This window comes from Haliaeetus leucocephalus, unplaced genomic scaffold (assembly GCF_000737465.1).
Source record: "Haliaeetus leucocephalus isolate CR32 unplaced genomic scaffold, Haliaeetus_leucocephalus-4.0 Scaffold339, whole genome shotgun sequence".
Taxonomy (NCBI): Eukaryota; Metazoa; Chordata; class Aves; order Accipitriformes; family Accipitridae; genus Haliaeetus; species Haliaeetus leucocephalus.
In genome coordinates this window covers 22,158,083-22,178,082 of record NW_010972775.1, presented here as the reverse complement: position 1 = coordinate 22,178,082, position 20,000 = coordinate 22,158,083, and the positions used below count along the sequence as shown (strand labels likewise).

At 36.2% G+C, this 20,000-nt stretch overlaps 1 protein-coding gene across 1 annotated transcript in view; it reads right to left on the bottom strand.

Annotated features, from left to right (window-relative positions):
• The window catches only part of IQCH (IQ motif containing H), a 72,251-nt gene extending 52,634 nt beyond the window's left edge, over nt 1-19,617 (bottom strand). The window contains exons 1-6 of the mRNA XM_010572317.1: nt 19,547-19,617; nt 19,086-19,200; nt 14,420-14,542; nt 3,346-3,457; nt 1,847-1,979; nt 819-1,023 (exon numbers count right to left, since the gene is read on the bottom strand). Of these exons, the coding sequence (XP_010570619.1) occupies nt 819-1,023; nt 1,847-1,979; nt 3,346-3,457; nt 14,420-14,542; nt 19,086-19,200; nt 19,547-19,617 (759 nt within the window). The remainder of the gene's footprint in view (nt 1-818; nt 1,024-1,846; nt 1,980-3,345; nt 3,458-14,419; nt 14,543-19,085; nt 19,201-19,546) is intronic.
• Between the last annotated feature and the right edge of the window lie 383 nt (nt 19,618-20,000).

The following is a 20,000-nucleotide window of genomic DNA, read 5'->3' as shown; positions in this document are numbered from 1 at the left end:
GAACTTTATCCAGCAACTCATTAGCTCTGATTTTCAATCTAAAGTGCACTATTTTCAAACTATTTTTAGGGAACTATTTTTATTTAGGTTAACAACTCATTGATCTCCATTTCTCAAGTTTGCTTTATCTCTGATTTTCAGATCTCCTCTTTCATTTTCAGATGTCCTCAATGGCACAAAAGTCAAGAAGTCTGGAAAGATCAAGCAAAACTCCAGACAGTTTGCTACGGAACACAATAGTTAGCTATAAAAAGAAAGAAATGTCCCTTTTGCATGGGGATCAAGAACAATCAGCAAGCATTAAGCAGTCAAGGTCAAACTCCCCTATAGTCTTCTGTAAATATAAAGGGAAACACTACATTTGCTTAACTGCAGTGAGGGAGATTTAGATGAGACATTAAAAAACTCTTTTATAAGAGTAAAGATAGTTAGTTAAGCACTGGAACAGATGGCCTAGGGAGACTGTGGAGTTGCTATCACCAAAAGTTTTCAGAACAGGTTAGAAAAACATCTGTCTGCTATATTACAGGTACAGGTAATTCTGCCTGGAGGTCTAGATAACCTCGTAACATCCTTTCTAGACTTATTTTCTAAGATTCTGTGAAAAAACAGACAAATTTAAGTAGAAGACTTGAGAAAGTAGAAACTGACAATATATCAAGTATTTCCTATTTTACTTCAATATTCACTATTTACTGGATTTGGTTCAAACCCTCCTGTACCAATTCAGTGATTTACAGTCACTTCCTAAACCATCTCTGGTGAAGACAGTATTAAAAAGATGAATAAAAACCTCATTATCCTCACTGTCTAAATACCTGTGTCTGAGACAGAATCTGTAGCTCAGATTCCAACTGTTGAGCTGGACACGTCCACACCGGCTTTGACTTCCTTGCTGAAACCATGGAGCTGCTGGGTGGAAGTGGTGCGATGTTACCTTTACTAGAGGAATATGTGCCATAAATTGCTTCCTTTGAGTTTGGGAAGGCGGTGATGCCTGTATTCTCAGGGTCCACCCTACTACTAATCTCTCCTGTACCAAAGAAAAAAAATTGATTGCAGGTTTCATTGTTAGAAGTGCAACAACAGCATCAAATTGATACTCTACCACCTACCATTAGGTACTGGCATGCTCCAGTTTGCTCTCATGTCCAAGTGGGTTGCAATTTTCAGTTTTAATCTATAATGTTCTAAAGTTTGTCGTATGCCAGCCAACAGTATACCCAGGATAACAATGTCAAAATATTAGCACTTATACTCCAGGTTATTCCATATATAATTTCAGTTTTCAACCACCCCTTTTCATTAGGAGAACTTTTCAAATTTATGGGATTGCTAGTGAGCCCACTGCTCATTTTGTTTACATTCCTTTCCATACTGATGTTACATGCCACAAGCAGCTGTAGCAACAACAGTTTTGAGTACACTCTGTGGTAGATCAGAATCCCATTGCCTAGAGTATATTCACTTATCAGGAGGCATTCATATAATCACCCTAGCAAAATAGATGCTTGATCAGCTTTCTAAGTCATGACTTACAGTAACATTGGCTTTACACTAATGCCAATAGTCAGATCTTCAGATGCAGGTGCTTAGAATTTGAAACATACAGGTAGGAACCTACCAGGATCTCAGAAATGAACAAGGACCAAATCCTTACAGGAATTAAGAAATCTGGGTCCCATTCAGTTGCAAGACACAGGATGCTCACATATATCTTTATGCGCTTAGTATTCTTAAGAATTTGAGTGAGTGCTCATTAGACAGCTGTTCCCTTGTGAGGTAAAACAAGGGCCTGAAAGTGAAGTTGGAGATGCACCTGATGGTTGTTATCAATCCTTTGTACTCACCTACAGCTGATTTCTTGTGCTGCCTGTGCAATTCATGGAAAGGTGCTGCTTTGGATACAACAGGAGGTGTCTGGAGAGTTATCTTTGCTGCTGGAGGGACAAGCCTTTGCTCAGTTAGGCTCAGAACACCTACAAGAAGATGACATTACTGAACAATTCATACCTATTCCAGCTATGAAAGAAAGAAGTAGCAATAAAGTAGTAGCAATAAAGAAAGAATTAAACAAAGGCAGACCCAAGTTCTTCCAATTCCAAATCAAAGCTGGAAATGCAGCGGTTTTCTTTTATTTCAAGATTCATATCTTTCAATATTCAGTATTTTACCTTCAAGGAAGGTGAGCTTTGCCTATAAAAATTGACAAACACATGAAAGATATTGTAACGCTGCCGATTCTGAAAAGGAATTATATGCTTGTGCAATGGCAATTTAATATGCAGAATGGATAAGAATTAACTCTTGTAAATGTAATGTAATCATGTAATCATGAATATGGACTGATTGCTAAAATAGTCCAAGTGCAGGTCTAGTTAAGATTGAATGATTAATAACTAGATGTTAATCATGACCGTTTATTTTGACCATGTTATTTAGTCATATAAGAACCCTCCATCACACGCAATTCTTCTTTCCAGTAGCAACTGAACTCTGTGAATTACACTATAACTGACTACGGGAGGATGATGCTCAACATAACATATGCTATGTCCTAGGTTAGCTACCACACGGAGTAAGTAGTCTGAAGATGATCTCTACCCTTTTGTCCTGGTTTCAGCTGGCATAGAGTTAATTGCCTTCCTAGTAGCTGGTACAGTGCTATGTTTTGAGTTCAGTATGAGAAGAATGTTGATAACACTGATGTTTTCAGTTGTTGCTAAGTAATGTTTAGTCTAAAGTCAAGGATTTTTCAGCTTCTCATGCCCAGCCAGCGAGAAAGCTGGAGGGACACAAGAAGTTGGCACAGGACACAGCCAGGACACCTGACCCAAAGTGGCCAACGGGGTATTCCATACCATGTGACGTCACATCTAGTGTATAAACTGGGGCGAGTGGGGGTGGGGGATCACTGCTCGGGGACTAACTGGGTGTCGATTGGCGGGTGGTGAGCAATTGCACTGTGCATCATTTGTACATTCCAATCCTTTCATTATTACTGTTGTCATTTTATTAGTGTTATTGTTATCATTATAATTATTAGTTTCTTCTTTTCTGTTCTATTAAACCATTCTTATCTCAACCCAGGAGTTTTACTTCTTTTCCCAATTTTCTCCCCCATCCCACTGGGTGCTGGGGGGAGGGAGTGAGCGGCTGCGTGGTGCTTAGCTGCTGGCTGGGGTTAAACCACAACACCTTTGCAATGTTTGAGATCACAATTCTTACAAGTTTTGATGTGCCAGAAAATTTGATTACCAGATATCTGCTGCAAACAGGAAACAACACTGTTTATGTAGCATATAGCTGGTGGCAACAGTACCCAGGTGGGCTTCTGTGACTCACCTTTTGTTATATCTTCTTCTAACAGGGGTAAGGGAGAATCCATGTAGCGAGAGGCAGGAAAACCCCAAAGGTTGCTAACTGTATGACCTTTCACTATCTTCTGACTACACATCTAGGAAGAAACAGAATCTTCTTTTAACAGAGAGAAATCCGGGATTTGCAAAGACACACTTTTCTACTCCCGCAATAATAAATAATAAATATAATTTCTGCTATGAATAGTTTCATTAAGATTTAATAACATATCAGTACAAGCACCGCTTTTACTACTCATGAACATGCTACAGGATTGTCTACTGTCATTACTTTAGTAATTTAAAATAAAGTTAATTAAATCCAATTGATGTCTTGTGACTTCTGCTATGCAAAAATCAGTGTACTAGTTAATAAAGAAATCACAAGAAGTTTGCTCAATTTTAATGACTATAGTGTAAACACAGTATTTCTTGACAGAACAGTCTTTAAATATATAAAATACATACACAGCCAAGGTGCCAGAAAGAAAAGGAAGTACTTTCAAATATGTAAATAAATTTTCATTGGAAAGAATACCAATGTAATTAATATATGTGAAACTACTCACAAATCAGGGAACAGTGTGTATCACAGACTTCTGAAGTTTCAGGGTTCCTCAAGGACAGCAGGGAATGACACAGCCTGATAATGTGATGTGAAACATGTGCCACACTGGCTGTGTTAATGTGGGAATTAAAGCTCCCTTACTTCCCCAATTAACCTGTGCTTGCCTGAAAAAACAGAACCTGCTGGTTCTAAGTGCCAGGAATTCAATCGGTGACACACATCACTTTGGGAGAGTGATATCATGTGTCTTACTGTTATGGTTATTATTGCACATAGAATCATGGAACACTGCACAGGGAAAAGAATAGATTGCCACCTTATACTTCAGTATTATAAATACAAAAACTCTGTGTTATCATCTAACATTTTTTTCTCTCTCCAGTATCCTAAGTATCTTCAGTTTCTTTCTGACTAGGAATACACATACTATTCCATTTGCAATGTAGGTTGTACTCAACTCCTAAAGAAAGGAGTTCTCCTAAAGAGAGCTAGATATTCAGTGGGTTTAAAGCATTACTGTACATGCAACTTCAAGGCAAGTAACATCACTGAGATCTCTCACTTGATCATAGTGAACCACCACCAGCAGAAGATTATATTTTCTCTCACCTAGCTGGTGCTTGAAAAATAAGACAATGATGAACCTAGAGAGACATGAAAAATTCAACTTAAATAAACTCAAATGTTTTATGAAGCAAAAGGAAAATTTAACACTAGTCTATCCAACCTTACTCTGTCAACAGATTTTTGGAAATCTAGATAAAGGTTTCTTAGTTTTAGCAGCTAAACTACCTAGGGATTGGGTGTGCTCTAATATATGTTGCTCAGAACTTCCTCTGCAACTTTACAGGTTCTCCAGTAACTTTCATGCTGGGTCCAGGCAACACAAGAAGGAAGTGACTAAATTTGAATGAATAGGGTAAATAAGTGCCAACACATAGGTGTGAATATATTATCAATCTCAAGAAGAAGAAAGGTAGTTGGCGGGGCATACTGGGTCTTTGAGCAAAGAGGAAAGCCAGCAGGCAGACTGGACAAGGAAAAAGACCTGGGGGCAACAGGGTCAGGAAAGAACATTGAGACAAGCTGGACAAAGAGCCTGGCAGATAGCTTGGGAGCCTGGCAGAGAATCAGGCAGGTAAGACTAGGATATGTTCTGGAAGCAGTCTCAGAAGACAGTCTCAAGGAACAGAGAGACAGGGGCAAGATAAAAATGGCAAAAGGGGAAACTGGGGAAGACTGAGAAAAGGAAGCAGACAGGTTTGTATGCAACAGGGAGCGTCTCCCTCACAATTTGGAGTGGACCTCAAGATTCTACAGTCTCATCTTTAGTCAGCGAATTGCTGTGAAACCCAATAAAAAAAAGTCCCATGCTTTTGTGGGTGACAATCTGTTACCGCTTACTCCATTACTCTAATAGTTAGAAATTCTTACAGTGGATACAAATGTTTGAACCCTACTGATGAGCTATATGGAAGACAACTTAATGCCATGTACTGGAATTTTTTTTATTTGCTTTTTAAAAACTTATTTAATTATGAATGATAAACTACCTTAAAATAATATTAAATACATAAAGTCAGAAAGCTAGGAAATATTGATAGATCTGCAAAATGGGAATAATGGTATATACCTCTTTTATAGAGTACATTGGAACTTCCTGGTTTAAAATACTAGGTTTTAATGTCTAATTATCATGCTTGTGTACAGCTTTTAGTACAATAGGATCCAGGCCATGATTGGGATCTTTGAGCACTATTGTGTCATAATTAGTGAATAACATCAACCATCAACTTTATAGAAAGGGATAGGCAATTCTAAAGAACTGCTTATAATCCTAATAGGGAAATGAGATAGATCAAAATAAACTATTATAATTTTTCCTCCCAATTTGTATAATAATACTGTCCACAAGAGACATTAGGGAGAGAGAAAATATGTACACTTTATCATAATAGAGAATCTTTCAGAGAAATCATAGCTACTCATTTTAGTTATGACCATTATGAAGCATTATGCTTCAAGGGATCTAGAGGTATGAATCTTCATGTCCTTGTGTTCCAAGAAAATAGCAATAAGCATGTAACAAAGATTAACTTTATAAGAGCTGGCATATAAGTGGCTTGATACTGAGAAAAGGGAATAATAAACCACACTTTTCTACTCACTCTCAGCCCCAGCAGTTTGTTGGGGACACAACAAAAATACATAAAATGAAAGAAATTTAATTAAACAGTGACTCCTTTTTCAGGCTATTGCTATTGTATCAGTAAAGCAGCACTGATTTTACTATTGGTCAGTTTTATCCTAGTTTAAATCTCAGGAGTTTTGTTGGTGTCGTGGTTTAACCCCAGCAAGCAACTAAGCACCACACAGCCGCTCACTCACTCCCCCCCATCCAGTGGGATGGGGGAGAAAATCAGGAAAAGAAGTAAAACTCCTGGGTTGAGATAAGAACGGTTTAATAGAACAGAAAAGAAGAAACTAATAATGATAATGATAACACTAACAAAATGACAACAGTAGTAATAAAAGGATTGGAATGTACAAATGATGCGCAGGGCAATTGCTCACCACCCGCCGACCGACACCCAGCCAGTCCCCCAGCGGCAAATCCCCGCCCCCCCACTCCCCAGTTCCTAAACTAGATGTGACGTCACATGGTATGGAATACACTGTTGGCCAGTTTGGGTCAGGTGCCCTGGCTGGCCATGAGAAGCTGAAAAATCCTTGACTATAGTCTAAACACTACTGAGCAACAACTGAAAACATCAGTGTCATCAACAGTCTTCACATACTGAACTCAAAACATAGCACGGTACCAGCTGCTAGGAAGACAGTTAACTCTATCCCAGCTGAAACCAGGACAGTTGGGATAAACAGCACTATGAAACATACATATTTCATTTGTGTTCATAGAGATGTAGTAAGCTACAAAGAAAAGTGATTCAGGTGGAGTGTATGAGTTCAAAAGCAGCCTAGAGGTTTTCTGTTTGGTTTTTTTTTTAACTGGAAATGGATATTTAATTCTTCTTTGCTGTATCCTTTAATTCTATAAAGTCCATGGCAGGTGTCATGTTAAAATGACAGATCAACTGTGATGTAATTTAAGCTCTCATTTACTCTCCACAGTGCCACTATGATTCGCTTCATTACATAGTACAGGCAACATAGTGGAACTATGGAGCTGACCCAAAACAGTTACGGAAATTCCACCCAATCTGTACACCCTTCTATGTTGTTTCAGCATCCTATTTGCTGCCTTAGCTGTCCTCTTGAAGACTTCAGTGAGATATCAAAGCAGAATTTGACAAAATGCTTTCATCCTTCAGTTATTTTCACTAAAATTAAGCCAAGTCAATTACAACAATAAAAGCTTAAAAATAATATTAAGTACTGCAAAAAATAGGTTTACTTTTAGCATCATTTTATAGTTTTATTACCATTATTCAGGGATTTAACTTAAAAAGATATTTAAAAGATTGCATCTTTTTAAAAGGTTTTCAATAGACTTCAATCTGCTTATGTCAGTGCAATTTAAAACCTTTACTCACACCTACAGCTTTTATGGCATAAACACAAAACCTGGTGAATTTAATACCACTTATTCTGGAACTGGCACCTCCTAACTAGTATTTTAATGTTTGTAGTGTAGACTGACCCAAAACACCATGGAAGCAAAGGATCACACCCTATACAACACTAACTGTAGGCACCTCACCTGCTTTCTCTCTGGCAGAACCCAAGCAACTGTTGCTGCTATGAGGTGATTGGAACCTGAAACATTTTCCGGCATGAATAATGTCTTCTTGTGAAGTTTGTTATGAAGATTGTGAATCAGCAGGTATGCTTTACTGAAGTCAGCACACAGCTTGCTTCATCATGGGTACTTTTAAAGTACAGTTTTATAGAGCTGGAAGGGAGCGCTTAATTTGCAGTGCGGACTAAGGCTTACTTGCCTTAAAATATGCTTGGAGTGTGCTGAAAAACTATTTTTTCATTTCAAGCACTTCTGAGTGTAATTAACCTGGGACATGAGAAAAACAATTCTATTACCCTTTCTAAAGTGTTTTTCTCCTGTGGATAAACCTCTCCCACTTGACTTTTTTCTTTTTGCTTCATTTTAAATAGGGCACTTGTAACACCACAGAGATTTTCTGATTAGTTCTCTATTTGTTTTCTTTTTACCTAGACAGCAATATTTAACTAGAACAACTTCTTTTTTAAAATATCTTTATAAATATGTTTTTCCCCTTGTAAAAGAATAGAGACTAGTATTAAATATAGAGAAAAGATGAGTACTACCATGTATCAAAACTACAGTTTATCAACCAGGAAGATAACATAGATGAGGTTTGGTAAGTAAATATCAGAAAAATCACAGAGCTTGATAGTAATGGTAGAAAAGGTATATAATAATCTATCATTTCATTATTATCTTCTCCAAATTGCCATCTACCTTCATATTTTTCATTAAGAAGCTCCTATCAAGATTTGATGTCATAATCCCTATAAAGGGAAGGAGGAAGCACAACAAAATAAAATAAGTGGAACTAAGGTCAGTTTTCAATAAGCTCACAAAACTGAAAGGAAAGAGCTTGTAGAAGGCAAGTCTAATTGGAGGAAATCGGAACTCCATTGAACTGTCTGTTCCACAGATAAAAAGTACTAGAGAAACAAGCTCAAACTATTCCAGACATGAAGCAAGATAGGAAGGATAGCAAGTTATCAAACTTGATGAATCATATGTTCTTTGTTGATCTCAAAAGAAAAAAGCATACAGAAAACAGAAGATGTGCACATTGATGACTGCTTCTTGTTCGCTTAAACAGGTACAACAAAGAGAGATGCAAGTAGAAAGAAACTTCTGGGTAATTAAAAATGACATCATTAAGTACATTCATAATTATCATTAAAAAAGCAGCTAGTTATGAGTAGAATCAACTCAACTATAGTGTAAAATGGAAGAGGTCTTGGGCTATCTTAAGGGCAAAACAGATCAGATAGTGCTCAGAAGTTTTTAAATTGGCTGGTCCTGATAAAATACACTCTAGGATACTTAAAGAACTGTCTAAAGCAATCTCAGAACTGCTGGTGGGACTCTTGTAGAATGGAAAATATACTAGAAGACTGGAAAAGAGCATAGTGCCTATCTTTGGAAAGGGGCAAAAGATGTGTTGAGGAATTCTAGCCCTATTGGTTTAACTACAGTTCTTGGAAAAATTCTTAAAACAAATAATCAGACAAGTTAATTATAAACATCTGGAAAGGAGCAAATCAATGAGCAACTTGGATCTGTCAAGATCAAATTTGTCAGACCAATCTAATTTTTTTCTACAACAGGTTAGCAAGCATTGCGAGTGGGGTAGAAAAAGTAAGTACTACTTATCTTGACTTGAGCTAGGCTTTTGAAGCTACCTGATCATGGTATTACATAAGCAAGCTAAGAAAGCACAGTTTAGACAAACTTACTTTAAGAGAGCTGCAAAGCTGCTTTGATAAGTAATTCAGGAAGAATTTCTATGTCAGTATGGAAGGATACTGAGAGGGTTCAATGGGTCTGTCCCCTAAGTGTTACAAATCAACAGAGCCTGCTGTTCATGCAGGAGGAGGTGGTATCTAATTTTTAAGCAGTGGGAGAAAATCAGTTCAGACTGTAAAAAACTCAAATGGAGTAAAGGCAGAGATGCTAAGTGATTTTCATTCTTTGCTCTCAAAGGACATCAAGTCCAACCTTGAGTGTATGACCCACAATAGATCAGGTCAGCTTTGGTTTTGTCTAGATGAGAATTACTGTAGGATTTCACTGCATTTTATAGTTTCACAGCCTTACAGTCTAAACGGATGCATTTTTTCTGTGTTTATTTACACCCTGAGCAGCAAAGCAAGGAAGCAGTATCAAAGAATAGCTTTACTCATGCTTGCATCGTCTGTCAGTTTCTATAGGAAAAAACAGTCTTGTTCTGATGAAATATCTGTCAAGCCAAATAATCTTATTAATAAATAGTAAATAAAGAAAGTGTTTAACTCTGGTTTCAAATAACCTAATTTTGGTCCTCCAAGTCTAAGAACCAGCACATGGAATTCACTGCAGAAATACTGAATACTAAGTAAAGGACAAATTCTCACCAGTGTCAGTGGAACTATTCTAAAGGCAGATGAGTCAAATTTATAACAGTCTCTGTAAGAGATTTAAAATATGAACAATTTTTATGACTGGTTGTCTTTTGAATAGGAAAATTGTACAGAAAGTTAAAATTTGTCCTTTTCATTCTGATTTACATCGTCCAGCATTTTATCGACTTAATGATTAATACAGTTTCCCTTAGATGCAATACTAAGCTATTAATACATATTATTTCCCACAGATTTTGTTTACGTAACAGAAAATAAAGTCCCATTTAAATGGAACAGAGCAACTAGGCATCATTAACAACAGGTCTTATATGTTATTCTTACCTACTTTAAGCTCTTAAAAGTAACCAGACATGGCTCTGAACTGACAATTTTCCATGTACGTGGAAAAATCAAGCTTTGCTCCTTTTATGGTGTACTGCTAGCTCTCCCAGAATTTACCTCTATCAAAATTCTGCCATAACAGGTGCAAAAGAGAATAGATGGAGAACTTCGGTGAATCCCACATCTGCTTTTTGAAAAAGGCAACAGAAGCAGCACAGAAGGAAGAAAGAAAGATAATTGCTGGCTTGAACTACAATACATTTTACTTATGGGCAAAGGGCCAGCTTACACGAGGCAGTGTATACAGGACCAATTTATTGGAATTCAGGGGTGGGCCTCCATTCTTGTCCGGAGACAGCTGTAAACCAGCAGCCCATAGCATCACAATCAGGCACTGAGTTTTGTCAAGGAATGCTGATATGTACAGAAACAGCTTCAGCAGCTTCGGCTGCACCCCTACCTAGCAAAATGACAGTCAATCTCCAATTCCAGATGACAAGAACTGGATAAAAACTTAAAACAAATGGTGACCTTTCAAAAGATTAATTTGTTTACCAACAAAATGTTCTACGTTTGTCATCTGAGATGGGGGTGACCTTCACATTCCCATTTCTAGGTTGAAAGGATGCTGACTATAGTAATCTGTTAAGTTAACTCTATCTCACCGATTATTTCCTTTTTATTTTTAGTGACAAGATTTTATTAATTCACTGTGCTGCTTATTATGATTACATACCATAATACAAATGCAACAAGCTTATTTTGAATTACTGTAGTGTAACATCGATTTGTTTAAATCTCATTCTGCTACCACTGCCAAATTATGCTTTGACTGTAATTATAGCCATATGCAGAGGTTTAAAACACAATCAGGTTTGGAGAACCAAAAGACCTGTTCTTCTACAACTTCTTCTAGTCACTGGAAATGAAAAGAATTGCCCTGCTTCGCCTTACTTTATAATTTTGGAAATGCATAGACTTTCAGTGATAAGCATTAGTGATTAGCATGATGGAAATACTGAATAAAGAATGAATAACTGAGGATATGATTAGAATGGTTGTGCTCAAATAAGATAGCTTACCCCCCCCAACACAAAATTGTTGCCATCACCATTAGAACCACACTATATAAGATGCAACTCATAAAGGCTAGAAATCACCATATTAAATTCTACCTCATGAATAAATTAAAAGATTCCCAAGTTTACAGTATAATATACATTTATAAGAAAACAAGGACCAAAAAATGCCGGTATAATTCTATAAAAGAACAGCAGTCCTATGAAAATGAAAGGTATAGTTGTGAAACTTTCCTACATTGCAGCAGTATGTCAGAATTATTTTTGCTGCAATTCAGACTACTATTTGTTTTGCTAGATACTCCATGGGAAGTATACATATTTAATAATTATCTACTCATCATTTTTCATTTGTTATCCAGATACAGGCTACAAAATAAAGTGATGCCCAGACTGCCCATGGTGTTTCAAACAGAATTACAGTCCTCATTTTAAGATAACTACAGAACTTTACAGAGGCTGAAGCATTAGTGCTTATCAGACCCAAAAAGGTACAAAAGGGCAATAGTTAATTGTTCTTAGTTTCTACCATAAAATCCAGCGTCAGCAACTTTATAATACCAAAAGAGCAAGAAAAGAAGATATTTAGCATGAAACAATGAGATCCTTACTAATAATTTTTCAAACTACTCAAATGGCAGGATAATAAAAAGTCCGTGTAGATTTGTGCTTGACCTATCTAGTCACCTCAAAACCAGTGTTTTTAATCTCATCACATTTTTAAACGCTCAGGTCTCCTTGAAAACTCAGATGCTGACAACTCTTAGAAAAAACCTGAATGCAGTTAACCAAGCAATTAGTTTTTAATTTACTTCAATGAGAGTCCTTCCGCCACTGATTTTTTTTTTTTGAGATAATCTTTGAACTTATGTACATATCTAGGGCAGGTACATGGGTATATGTGTGTGTGCCCGCATGTGTGCGTACAAATATTGCCCTCTAATGGCTGATTAGTAAAAACAGGGTAGGTAGCACCTAACTTGACTCTTGTAGCTACTTTAATTGATTTTTTTTTTCCAAAACTAAAGACCATATAGTTTTAGACCTGCAACTACACATCGATTTATTTTAGTTACTATTGGTGATCTATAACTATCACTGCTTTAAGTGCTAGTATAGATCACATTTAACAAAAATGCCTTAATTCACAATCTCAGTAGTGGATTTTGCAAATCCAATTGCAAAATTTTACCCCCAGTGAAGCCAGAACATTTCAAAATATAGACGGTGTCACAGGATTTGAAAACTTTGAAAAAGCACTTACTTCAATAAATGCTGCAGAATAAATTAGAGATAGGAAATACCTACTTGTTTTTTCAGCCCATCTCCCTGTCATAAACAGTTCCTTAGCAACTGTAAATATGTATCAGCAAGCTTGACTAATTTACACTAAATGATTGAAATTTAAGTCAACATTAAGAAGTTTTCTCCGATCAGTATATGTTTCAGTGAGAGTGGTATAACACATGGCTCTCTACAGTAGTATAATGTTCCTCTCTGTGAGTGTTTTAGAGTGGTTCTAAAAAGCTATTAGCCATGATGCTTTTTTCTAATTAACTCTATATCACAGGGTTAGACAAATCACCTCTTAGACTGGGCAACAGCTTTCAAAAATATTTTTTTGTAAGTGGCAGCTTACAACTGTGCTGTTCACAGATTCTGTTTATGTACTTTAAAACCAAATACCTTAGAATGCCTCTTATAGTACTGGGCTTGCTGCATAATGTTTCTATTACATAAATTAAATTGTATAAGAGCATCCTTGTGTGAGACCATTGGATATATTCTTTCATGTGGACCACAGTGCTGTGCTAAATTTGTGAACATAATTGATCTTTGGAAGGATGCCTGTCCCTATTAATTTTTTTTTAAAAGCATACTTGGCAGAAAATGTCATCTTCATGTTCATTTGTTTATTTAAGAGGAGCAGCGGCTGCAAAGCAGAAATTTGGAAGAAACAAAACTTAATTTGCACAATTTGAACATCCTCAGACCAGAAAGAAGAATAGAGAAGGGTGATTTGATAGCCACTAGTCAGGGCACTCTTAGGAGAGTGTTGTGGAAGTGCTCAGTTTCAGCTTTGGTAGGTAATTGTTTCGTACTAAGGGAAACAGCTTGACTAGAGATAAAAGAAAGGCTGTGCTTCAGAATACCTTGAGCTTGATAGTGAGGACACTTGGGATCTAAACGACATGGAAATATCTCCATATGGAAAGGAAGGATTTGAATCTGTCCCTCACATTCCAATCTAAGTGGTCCCAGCATGGAGCTAAGAAATAGAACATGACATTCCCTCTCAAACCATGTCAGAAAAATAAGATGTAAATGACACCTAAATTTCTGTAGTCACTCTAGGATTCCAATTGTCTTTCAGTATAACCTCTATTTTTTTTATTCAGTGACACTGATTTCTGGTCAGGGTCAGCAATCATGTGGCAGGATTGCTTTTTCAAAAAAAGTAAATTAAAAAGAGCATCAAAACAAAGTGCAAGCATTTTTCACTTATTCCTAACAATCCAGTTATCATCTGAAAACAGAATGATTTCTTGTCTTTTTAAGAAATGGCCAGAGAATGAACAAATGAAAGCCCATTCCTGTCAGCAAAACCCCTTTTACTTACTTCTTCCTTGATCTTTGGGTGACATCCTAAACTCCACAAGCTCCAGTTTGCTTATCCTCAATCCCTGATTTTACTGAGATTACTTACCATGAACATTCCCATGTATACTTACACTTTTGCTGGATTGGGGTCTTGCTACCTAAACCTGTTGTGCTACAGGTTTGTTTTCCCCACTATTGTCACTAAAAATGTTTTGACCATTATACATCAATGTCAAAAAGGAGGAAATTTTGAGATACTTTCACTTAAAATATTTTTTTTTATTTAGGTCTTATATGTATTAACTTTAATAGTGAAAAGTAATGCATATAAGCCCATAAGATAAGTTACTTACAGGAGCAGATTTTTCCTTAATTATAAGTGGCAGCCTGGTCTCATAGTTCTGTGGTTTCAAAACAGCTTTATTATCGATGTTCTCTGGGTCAAGCATAATTTTCATATCCATTTCCATCTGCTGCTGAAATATATAATAGGCATAGCCTTAAAATAACTGCACTAGGACATAAGTGTTTATAAGCACGAATTGGCTAACATGTTCATAAATTTGCAAAACGATGATAAAAATTCATGTTATTTAACTATCCACACAGAACTGGGCAAACAATGAATAAGTGCCTTTTGATTAGATGGAAAACTTAGTAAGGCATACAACTACTATTCACATATACACTTTTGCCCAAGTTTATTCAATTAATTCCATTACAAGCTCTGAAATTTCCCAATTTGCACACCTTTGAGTTAAATTCTGAGTGAAAAGGACAATCAAGTTTGACTTCCTTGATTAACATAGGTCATTTGTGAATTCCATTTACCTGTGTTATAACAAATGTTTTATAGGCACCCTATCTATTGGGAGGGTGTTATATGTGCATTCTTCCCACAGATGATAATAAGAAGCCAATCTACCTTGGCCGTGTTTGCCAGAGACTTTAATTCAGGAATCATTGACCTGATGGACCAGGACAGCTTCTTTGGATCAGTTATGGCCCATTGACCCAATGCAGATAGAGCACTTGCTTATAAGTAAATGAGGAAATAAAAAATCCTTATCGTAATAAGAATCAAACATAGTGGTTTCTTAATGTACTGTGTTATCTGCATAGAATAGATTCAACTTTTTGCTAATAAAAATTATTATGATTTACATCCTGATGGACAGAAAGAGACTTTAAAGTTTCATCCACTTATAAAAAGTATCTAAAGCATATCCTTTTCCTACGAAACCAGAAGTGACACCATCTATTTTCACTAAAGTATAAGTTTCTTAAGTTTAAAACATTTTGGTTCATCTTAATGCATGTGCTTTAGTTTACACCTGGATCTGTATCAAGTGTAGTAGTATCTCCCAATACTCTTATTGCAATAACATTGCTAACTGGACTCTGCACCCAACTGGGTTTATTTACCAAACAAGGCCAAATAAGGAAGAATCCTCAAATGGCAGAAACTGTTCTATCACCAGAGAAGTCAACAGAGCTAAGGTAATTCAGAGTTGCCGAGGGCATGGCAGTGTAGGTGCTTAATTCCCAATACATGGATACAGGAATACCAAAAGCTCCCTTACATAGTAAGATCCAACTAAACATATTTATACACAAGAACTCTCTACTGATACTTCTATTGTGTAAATGTAAAAATAAATTTATGAGAATTCTATTTTTTGACAAACAAAATATGCCGTAAAAAGTTTAAGAATCATTACATGTATATCTGAAGTATTAAACAATTGTATTAGTTTGTGAAAGCACTAAAAATTTATTTTTTAGTTTTAATTTATCTGCACAATGTATTCTCTTCTTTTGATAGTAATTACAAGCAGATGTATCAATGAGATGCTCATTTAGATTTGGGTTTGTAAGAACAAAAGTTATTATCCAAGCCAATTACTCTTTTACCCACATGGCTGCACAGAGACAGAAAGTTCAATTTTCACCTCATCAGTGATTTTGTGGTATTTATTTTATTACTATAACACACCGCTGTACAGAAATGAAACTGCTTGTGCTATTAAACAAGAATTGGGGGAAAACTGAGTACCTTCTCAATTAAAATAGGAGATGATTCACAATACAGACTCCCCGCTCAGACGGACAGTGAAATGATCAATGCTGGAGTGGCAGATTCCACACAGGTTAACAAGAATTGAAATGCTTAACAAAAAAACCTGATAAAAGTTACTTTGTCAGCTTAGATGTATGGCAAGTGACAATTCTACATTTGCAGAAGCTGGAGCAGATGGCATCATTGGTTTCTTCCATCTATATTATCCATCCATCTATATTACCCAAAATCTTAAATTTAAGCTATCTTGAACCATCTTGATACAGAATTAGCAAAAAAGATGAGAATAGCACGGTGAATAGTGCATTATTACTAATATAATGCTCAATTAAAATCAGAATTATTGTGCTCAATTATTAACATGGAGTGTACAGAACAGGTTGACATGTTCAGTACAGTTAAATGGTTCAAATCTTGTTCTACTTTAACACAAAAGTCATTTCAGAGTGAAGGGCATTTTTATCATGTAGTAAGCCAACAAACCTGATTCACTATGTAATTCTGTTTTGCAGATGCATGTGGTGCATGGTTTCTAGTCCAGTCCAATTCCTTTATGAATGGACTGCATTATATTAACCTTTGAAACAATCTGTATTATCAGTAACTAAACCACTTTTCATGTCTAGCTATTTATGTTATTTGCACACTCTAGAGCCCCCTACAAACATCTTGTCATTTACATCTTTAATTCTATTAATGATGAGAGCATATTAACTTCTACTGTATATTCACAATGTCACAGAAAGTATCAACTTTTAGGAAAAAAAACCACAATCCCCAACCAAAAACCAAAGCTGCCCTAACATCAGTTCCGGTGTTTTCAATTAAGCTTTTTTTTTTTTTTTAATTGAACTTACACAGTTACCAGTTATGGATAACAATGTCTTTTCAGCCATTGCTATACAGAGGCTTTACAATTACTGCATGAGGAAGACACCTCTTTACAGTTCTCAAGCTTTATTAGAAGAAGAAATCCAATTACAACACATAGTGGATTAAAAAAAAGGGGGGGGACGGGACAGTGCTTCACAATTCCCCGTGAGCTAGATTTGCAGAGTCTTACCCTGCTGCTGATGTGAACCAGAAATACTGTATGTGTGAGTAAACAATAATTTTAAGCCTATTCTGACACCTGTGGGCAAGCTATTTCCTGTATGACAAGTACTCTAGCAATGCATATATGAAAACAGCACCTGTGCTTATTTGACTTCAACCTTGTTTCATCCGAACTACTACAAACACAGCTTAGGTTCCATTTCTACTCTTGGACATTGTACTATGGACTGCAAAGCACAAAAATATTACTGCATGAATTATTAATTTCTCTCAGAACCACTACAAGTTGAAACATTGATTTCTTCAAGCCTGCATAACTGGAAATTTCTGCAAACAGAAAACTATTCAGTTCACTATTATTTCCTTTGAGTGGAAAAGAATTTTGAAAAACACCAAAGTATGCTTAAAAAAACCCAAACTGTTTATAGCTACAAGTAGGGAAAAGACAGGAAGTAAGAAATTGTAGGTGATAATTTCCCAGCTGGATTTCACAACTATTTAATAATAAAAGCTTTTTATGTTGGCATGCTGGGCATGTAGAACAGCTGGCAAAACAGCACTGTTTGCCATTTTCTTTATAATGGGAAATTAGGGCTAGCTTGTGTGTCACTGGATATGCATTTCTAAGCAGATGCCATAGCTATCAGAAATGAAAAGACAAAGAGAAAGTCAAGGCAGGACAGAGCATGTGCTCCACTGTAAATTAAGCTCATTGGTGCACATGAAGAGTTGGAAGACCACAGATAATACAGATTTTACAGAGTAGCTGAACTCTGATAATTTTTTTTTTTTTCACAATATAAGCATATTCATATAGGACAAGGTTGGAATACGGTCTGGGAAAAAAAAAAAAATCAGAGACCTCACTGCACCTTATTCATCATTTCAAGAATAAACAATATTTTAATACTACTTTATATTGTGACTTCTTTTAGAAAGCTAATCAGCAATGTAACTGTTCGGCTGCTCATTCTGATTATACCATTTCAAGTAGCTTCAATCCTGGCTTCTGGTATTCTAGTCTTGGAACTAGAGGGCCTCTTCTTAAGGTTCTCTCTCACTCAAAGCTCCCTCAGATTTAAACAGTAATAACCCAAAATTGTGACAATGGGTATTTTTCAATTCAACTAGTTACCTTCATTTGTTTTTAAAACGTGATTGAGGAAACCACCTTGAACACACCAGTCAAAATTCACAGCTTAGAATAAAAAAGAAAAAAAACAACCTTCAGATACAAACATTTTAAGAAGACTTTAAATGATCTTACAAGGACTTCATTTATGAAAAACAGAAAAAAAATCAGATTTCAAGGAGAAAACCTATATTTATCATAGACGTTCACTACCCTATACATGAACAGAAGTCTTTCCCAGAATTTGCCCTATCTTTTATGCAAAAACAAAAAAGAGAACCACTTTTAGTCTCAAACAACACAAACATTGATATCCAAGCTCATGCTATTCCAATACATAGTTCCATTTATTTTAAACATGTTACTTGCAGAATCACAGTTAAGCATATGGTATTTGCAGGACTGGGACCTTAAAGCAGAACAAACCTCTGGTTTCAGAGCTCTTTAACAATATACTTGGGGGGGTGGGTAGAATAAAGAATGGAAAGCTTCTGGATGCACCCATGATGATACTGAAGTTCTTCTTAACTTAGATTTTATCTGGACTGTGAGGCTAGGAGAAGGCTCCTATCTCTCAGCCCGCTCATTCCACTAAGAATTTTTTATCACTGTCAGTCATAGATGGTATATTGTCAAAAACTGAATCCATGTGGAGTCAGACTATAACATTATGGAAACAGCTGGTAACCTACAAGACACCAGTCTCATTTAATATGGTCTCTGGCACATTAAGTAGTATGTTATTTCAGACCTGTGAACTTTGAGAAATGCGTAGTGCTGATTTGCTGTACGCCTGGACAGTCATGGGCTCAACAGGTACTCGTGGTAAAATAAGCTGTTTCTGAGAAGCACCGAAATGAAGGCTCCTGATTTAGAAAGAAACAAACAGTGAGGTTTTAAAAAATTACTTTGATTTTACCTATTAAACCCATACTGCTTCCATCTGGTTGAATCTGAAAGACTATATTTTTATTTAAATTTGCATTTAGCGAAAAAACCACAGGAGTTAGCAGAAGGTTGCTGTAGCTACTTAGAACTGCATTTACTTTTGTATTGTTTTTTAACTTAAAAAAAACCCCAACAAAATAGCAAATGACCAAAATAACCTCATTGGGGCCAATAATTGTGTTTGCTTTACAAGATTCTGATACCCCAGTTTTTCTGTCTTGCTGCTTGCATCTATCTCTGCAATAAAACAGCTGTTTCACTTACCATTTAGGGGGCTCTTTTGAATGTACTTCTTTATCATCAGTAGACGAAATAGTTAACACTTGTCTGTTCATAGTGCTTAAGTAATTTTCAGCATGTTTCTGTTAGAGGGGAAAAATAACGTTTAGACTATTAGAAAAGTATGAGGGATATGAAATTTATTTAACTAATTTAATTTAGCAATCCACTCGACTGAAAAGTTGATAGGCTTTGTACTTCTGTTGCACTAAATCTGATTTTGGCTAACGGTATGAGGCACAAGATCCGTTAATTCTGATGACCCAAAAGAGGAAGCCACCATTCTGAACTGTAATGTCTGATGAATCCCATAATTTCCTAATCAGAAAGAGATCTTACAGGATGACAAATACCTGGCCCCCATAATATCCTAATCAGAAAGAGATCTTGCAGGATGACAAATACCTGGCCCCATGTACTCTAAGTGAATTACTGACAG